This window comes from Benincasa hispida, unplaced genomic scaffold (genome assembly GCF_027475165.1).
Source record: "Benincasa hispida cultivar pf3 unplaced genomic scaffold, pf3_genome.v1.1 HicScf1338, whole genome shotgun sequence".
In the NCBI taxonomy this organism is placed as follows: Eukaryota; Viridiplantae; Streptophyta; class Magnoliopsida; order Cucurbitales; family Cucurbitaceae; genus Benincasa; species Benincasa hispida.
The window spans coordinates 4,770-11,514 of NW_028325674.1; the positions used below are offsets into that span (position 1 = coordinate 4,770).

At 29.9% G+C, this 6,745-nt stretch overlaps 1 protein-coding gene and 1 long non-coding RNA gene across 2 annotated transcripts; one reads left to right on the forward strand and one right to left on the reverse strand.

Annotated features, from left to right (window-relative positions):
* Positions 1-345: 345 nt before the first annotated feature.
* LOC120070132 (cytochrome P450 CYP72A219-like) lies at positions 346-6,067 on the forward strand. Its single transcript, XM_090309135.1, has 5 exons — positions 346-690; positions 2,817-3,034; positions 3,867-4,111; positions 4,188-4,575; positions 5,281-6,067. Exons 1-5 carry the CDS (start codon positions 414-416, stop codon positions 5,704-5,706), a joined length of 1,554 nt encoding a protein of 517 aa, XP_090165261.1. The 5' UTR covers positions 346-413; the 3' UTR covers positions 5,707-6,067.
* On the reverse strand, positions 2,427-2,814 carry LOC150031275 (uncharacterized). Its single transcript, XR_016525987.1, has 2 exons — positions 2,677-2,814; positions 2,427-2,567 (listed from the first exon to the last, which is right to left on the reverse strand). It is a non-coding gene; the product is annotated as an uncharacterized LOC150031275 (long non-coding RNA).
* Positions 6,068-6,745: the final 678 nt, after the last annotated feature.

The following is a 6,745-nucleotide window of genomic DNA, read 5'->3' on the forward strand; positions in this document are numbered from 1 at the left end:
TTGGTGTAAAATCCATTAAAAAAATATATATAATTGTGATAATGGGTAAGTTTAAATTTTATAAAAATTAACGAAATTCTATAAATAAAAAAAAGCAATACAATTATTAGTTTAAGGTTTAAATTGATATTATCTCAAAGTCCAAACATATAAATTGATATTTGTCCAAAAATAAATAAATAAATAAATCAAACTCAATAATATTACCTTGTCTCGGGTAGCACGGTTGGTCCCATTTCTGAAATATATTTCATTTAAAAAATAGTATTCTTAATTTTATAATTATTAAATTATGTTTTTTTTTTCTCCAATATATGGTGATATGAATTTCAAAGTTCGTGGGGTTATAAATAGCATAGAAAAGTTAAAACTCATAGCCATTGAAAATTTATTCAATAAACAGTTTTACAAAGATGTCGCTTGTTGCAGCTACGATTTCAATTTGGCTAATAATTCCGATATTATTATTATCGGGATGGAGATTACTGGACTGGATTTGGTTAAGGCCGAAGAAATTAGAGAAGCTTTTAAGACGGCAAGGTTTCGCCGGAAATTCTTACCGGATTCTTCACGGCGACTTGAAGGACATAGCCGCCATGAGAGAGCAGGCCATCTCCAAGCCCATGAACTTCTCCAATCATATCGCTCCACGTGTCATTCCTGCTGTTTATCATACTATTCAGAATTATGGTACCATCATCTTTATCTCAATCTTCCTTTTCCTTTTTCTTTCTTTTTCATTTACACTAAGTGGGCAAATTACAAAAACCGACTCTAAAATATAGTGGTAAGTTTTAAAATTAGATCAAATTAGAACATCAAACTTATATAATTGTATGAATGGTAACATTTGTATAAGTTTGAAGGTTCAATTTTTAACATTTATAGGTTCGATTTCTACAATTATTGTATGATCGAGGGTTCGATTTTGAAACTTGTAGAAGTTTAGAACCTAATTTTTCAATTGAAAGTTTGAAGGTGTAATTACAATTATCACATACTTTAGAGGTGGTTTTTACAATTTATCCTAAATAAATTATGTAGAATAATAATTTTGTAGCGTCTTAAAAATTGAGATTATTGCTTTACTCAAACCTTTTAACTTTTTCCATTTTGATGTCTACGTCACATTAATATTTTAAAAATTCAAATCAAAATTTGAAAATAAAAAGTAGTTTTAAAATTTTTGTGTCTTTTCCTAAAATTTAACCAAAAATTTAAGAGTTTATAGTATGAAATTTAGGGGAAAATATTAGTATAAATTTTAAAAATAAAACCGTTACTAAATAGGTTATTTTTTATAGTATTTTAAAAAACCAAGTCAAGTTTTATAAAAAGGTAAATGAGCACTTTTAACAAGTTTAAAAGATGGACTAATAATCAAGCGTACAACAACAGTATTACAGAATTACAAATATAATAAAATCTATCCGTGATAAACTTCTATTTGTGATATGGTCTATCTCTTATAAACTTTAAGAGTTGAATCTAAATTTACTATATTTGCAACTTTTTTGCATTGTCATATATATCAGCAAATAATTCGGCTTAATTGTTATATTCGCAATTATTCCTTTTAAAAATGTGTTGTTTTTGAAATTTGATAATTAGGAAAGATGAAAGTTAGGATAAAGAAGTTGTAAGAAAATAGTTATAATTTGCAAAAACTAAAAACCAATGTTTATCCAACAATTAGGCATGTTTTGTGTGCAAAATATTCCCTTTAGTTCAATGTTATTGTGAGTATACCTCAAACAGTTAAAACTAGATTTTAGGACCCATATGAATTTTCTTTTTTGAAAAACTTTATCTATTTAATTTTTTCTTTTTATCCATAGAGTTTGTTAAACCATAAAATAAAAATTACCATTTTTTTTCTAACACTTTGATCACTTGGAAGTTTATATGTTTTGTACATAATATACTTTCTAATGTGATTTAATTACAATTACACCCCTTAAATTTGATGTTCCCTAACAAAAGTGACATGTTTTGCAACTAAATAAATCAAACATCTATGTTAATAATTGTTAGACCATCAGCAGTGAAGGAAATACTTTAAACTATGACATTCTAGATTTTTTTTTTCATCCAAATAATTAAAAATTTGAATCTCGCTTTTACCCCTTAGTCGAAAATATATATCTTGATTAGTCCAACCCATGGGGATCCATGTATAATAAGGTTAAGGAATCCTTATTTGGATAGGGAGTGGGGAAAAAAAAAATTTCGCGAGCTAAATGAAGACGGAATGGAGAATGTATTTCCACTACTTGCTCCATATACTTTTATCATTAATATTATTTAATATATACAGATAATTAAATCGACGTATGTATGGATGATTAAATAGCTTCCTGTTACATTTTATTTTGTTTCATTTTAAGAGGAGTAATATTTTTTCTTGACCATGTAAATGAGAATCCTTAGTGGAGAATTAAATATTTAATTAAAAACCTTCTTAATACATAATTTAATTCATTTTTTTAAAGAAACTAAATCAGCAATAATTTCCTTCGGAGAACTCGATCCTCAAAAATTTCTACGGAGATTTTCCATCCTAATTCCTACAAAAAAGAAAATTAAATGAGAAATTTAGTAAGAATAAAGAATGTCATCCCCGTCCATATCCTACATGGACACCTCTATGCTGAAGTTAGCCACTTTATAACTTACCAGCAGAAAATACATAATATTTTACTTAAAGTCTTTCTTATTCATAGTTCTATTCCCTGTGAAAGTGCAATGCTCCTGTTGAATGATTTATCAATTCATTGTAAATTTTCTGAAAAATGCACGTGTTTGATGGAGTGCAGGCAAGAATTCATTCATGTGGCTTGGCCCCATACCAAGAGTGCACATCATGGACCCTGAACAACTTAAAATTGTGTTCTCATTGATCAATGATTTCCAAAAGCCAACTTTGTATCCCCTTATCAGATTGCTTGCAGATGGACTTTTAAGTCACGAAGGACCAAAATGGGTCAAACACAGAAAGATAATCAACCCTGCATTTCATTTAGAAAAGCTTAAGGTATCATTCTCTCCATTTCACTTCTAAACTAATTCAAAAACTTCCACAAACAAATAATAAGGCTAATATTCTATCATAATCTTATGACCAACATGAATACTTGGAATCATATATGTATAATGAATATTACTTTATTAGGATGAAGCACATACTTATTTAAAGAAGATAAAAACAGCATTTCATCAGGGTGACGTTGGATAACTATTTGTTCTTTTATAGGGATAACAAATTATAAATGCTACTTTTACTTATGAGTTTCTTTCTTATGTTATCTACTTTTTAGAGATGTCTTCAAAATTCAAGCTTTGGAAACTAAGAAAAGTAGTTAAAAACTTGTTCTTGATTTTAGGATTTGGCTATGAATTAAATGAAAACTATAGTAAAGATATTGTATGGATACAAGCACGGTTTTTAAAAACCAAAACTAAATTACTGCCAAACAAGTCTAGATTATTTAGTTTTGATTATGACAACCAAACTGACAAACTTCAATTGATTTACAAGTTCATTTTGAACTCAGATCCTTTCCAACTCTATAGGTACTCGTAGGCAAATGAGTAACTAATTATTCAAGTTACTAAGAGCCCATTTGATAAAATTTCTGTTTTCTCTTTCCAAAACAAAGAAATCAAATGAAACAAATGGCTATTTATGTTTCTTATTCTTGTTTGATAATTATTTATGTTTCTTTTTTCATGAAACAAGAAACAAAAATACTTACCAAACATATTGTTATTTCAAGTTCCTACGAAACAAGAAGTAGAAAATAGGAAATAGAAACGTTATCAAACGAGATCAATAATTTCAAGATCTCATACATACACTTCTATAGGTTATGGTACCAGCATTTTATCACAGTTGTAACGAGATGGTTAGCAAGTGGGAAAGCATGATCTCTGGAGAGGGATCTTGTGAGTTAGATGTAATGCCTTATCTACAAAATATGGCGGCTGATGTGATCTCTCGAACTGCATTTGGGAGTAGCTATGAGAAAGGAAAAAGGATCTTCGAGCTTCAAACTAAACTAGGTGGCTTATTGATTCAATCTACCTTAGGGATATATATTCCAGGATGGAGGTAAAACCTTAATCCATCTACAACATTATGATACATCTAATGTGAAAGATTTGAGATCATGATTAATTTTGTGCAGATTTCTACCCACAAAATCAAACAATAAAATGAAAGAGATAAGTAAAGAGATAGCAACTTTGATCTTGGGTATTATAAATGAAAGGGAAAAGTCTATGAAGGCAGGTGAAGCTATAAAAACTGACCTACTAAGCATTCTCATGGAATCCAATTTGAAGGAAATCAAACAACATGGAAACAATAAAGACATTGGAATGAGCATAGAAGATATTATTGTTGAATGCAAACTTTTCTATGCTGTTGGCCAAGAAACTACAGCTACATTACTAGTTTGGACGATGGTAATGTTGAGTTCATACCCAGAATGGCAAGAGCGAGCAAGAGCAGAGGTCTTTGATATTTTTGGCAACAAGAAACCAGATTATGATGGTTTAAGTCGACTAAAAGTGGTGAGTGTTCAATTCTCGAGCATTTACTTTCCACTTGTCTATTTTTCTCATTTTAATCTTATCTCATATGTGAAATTTAAATGCCCATCTTCTGATATAAAGAAATCACATGAGAACGTTTTGGAGGTATAAATATTATAGAATGGCTTCTAACCTTAGTCTCAATCAAACTTAGTCTTTAATTTGGACTATGTAAGTTAATAGAATAAAGGCTATTTGATAGACTTGACATCTAAGAAGTACGAACACTTTAATCTTGGCTAATGTGTCTGTGTGCCAGACACTTGGACACTTTGACATATATCAAACACTTGGTAGTCCAGTAGATGTGTTAGAAACTAGTCCTACAATGCTAAATAAATCCAATATTTGTGAAATATGTATCAAACACTTGTTGAATATACCAAATACATATGATAAAAATAATAAATTTTGATAGCAAAATATATCATACTAACTTTTTTAAGCATATAAATACGTACATTCGATGATTTTGAATTAATGCGTCCTTGTCGTGTCCTTGTCCATAAAAAAGTGACATGTCTCTGTATGAGTGTCATGTCATATTTGTATCTCATTTCTATATCGATGTTCTTAGCTAGAAATGTTGGCAAGGAGTGACACTTTAACATGTGACTTTTGAGGGGATGTATGCCCTAAAAATTTGTGTGTTTGCTATGACAAGTAACTTTTGCAACGGCACAGGTAACTATGATCTTGAACGAGGTTCTCAGGTTGTATACACCTGTGAGTATGTTTGAGCGTCTTGTTAAAAAAGAAACAAGACTTGGAAATTTGATTTTACCAGCAGGAGTGATGGTGGGCTTACCAATTGTTCTTATCCATTGTGATCCTGAGTTATGGGGAGAAGATGCATATGAATTTAAACCAGAAAGATTTTCTGAGGGAGTTTCCAAAGCAACCAATAATCCAAGTGCTTATGTACCATTTGGCTGGGGTCCTAGAATATGCATAGGACTAAACTTTGCCATGATTGAAGCAAAAATGGCATTATCAATTATCCTACAACGCTTCTCATTTGAGCTTTCGCCATCATATACACATGCTCCCACCACCTCCTCATCAATGAAGCCTCAACATGGAGTTCATATCATACTACACAAACTGTAGTTAGCTGCTTAAACTAAGTATTACTTTACACATTATCAGAAGACTAGGAAATTTCTCTGCTTTACCTATGTAGAATTTCAAATCCTTTGAGAAAAAGATACCTATACACATGGTCTTGATATTTTCCTTTCAACTCAATACCCTCTTCATTGCTCACCAGCAACAGAATAAACAGTTTTCATGACAATGACATCTACTCCTTTTTCGGCTCGGGATGGTTAATGCTTGTAATTGTACCATTTTTGCCTAAATTAGTTCACAAACTCAATATGTTCCTGATTCAAAATAGTCTAATTTATGTACGACAACTTCTGAAAACTGACCTTTCTCATTGTCATTTTATCAAACAGTTTATCTGCAATGAGTTCTTCAGTAGCATTTTATAAACTGCTTACGTAAAATATACCACACAGCAAACAAATGTTCTAAATACTTATACATAGAAATTCAAGAAGAGTTGTAATTCTTGGAAACAACATGCAATGACAACTACATTATTGATTTGGAGTATAGTTTTTGTTTGAGTTCATACCTGGCAAGAGCGAGCAAGAGAATAAACGTCTTGGAAGATAACTATAGTAGCAATTTAATCCTCCTATTTTAGTATGTAATCATTTATTAACTTTCAAATTTGTAATAATTTCATCCCTACCGCATAAAATTAAATGTCGATTTTTATTATTCAACAATTTTGATTTGGTATCTCATAAACTATTTGGTTCCTAATTAGTTTATCAATCAACTTTAATAAGAAATTCTATTATATCTTAAAATAATTTTCACTATATAAATTATTGAGGTTTTAATTGGAACTAAATTATTAATAAAATTAAAGAATTAGACTAAATCATTATATATGACTAAATTGTTAAAAATATAAAAATCAAAAAGGTAATTCTTAACCTACTTGTATCCATTTAAATCCGAGACCATAACTGAATAATCGATTTAGATAACATAATATTATATGTGACTTTTGCAATGAGCATATTAGTAACTATGATAGGGAAATTGCTATTTTTAACAAAACAAATATCTT

Excerpts from the sequence above, each read along its gene's own strand:
- LOC120070132 (XM_090309135.1), top strand. The coding sequence starts at position 414 with ATGTCGCTTGTTGCAGCTACGATTTCAATTTGGCTAATAATTCCGATA. Across the intron at positions 691-2,816 it reads TCATACTATTCAGAATTATG|GCAAGAATTCATTCATGTGG; the intron begins GTACCATCATCT and ends GATGGAGTGCAG. Across the intron at positions 4,112-4,187 it reads ATATATATTCCAGGATGGAG|ATTTCTACCCACAAAATCAA; the intron begins GTAAAACCTTAA and ends AATTTTGTGCAG.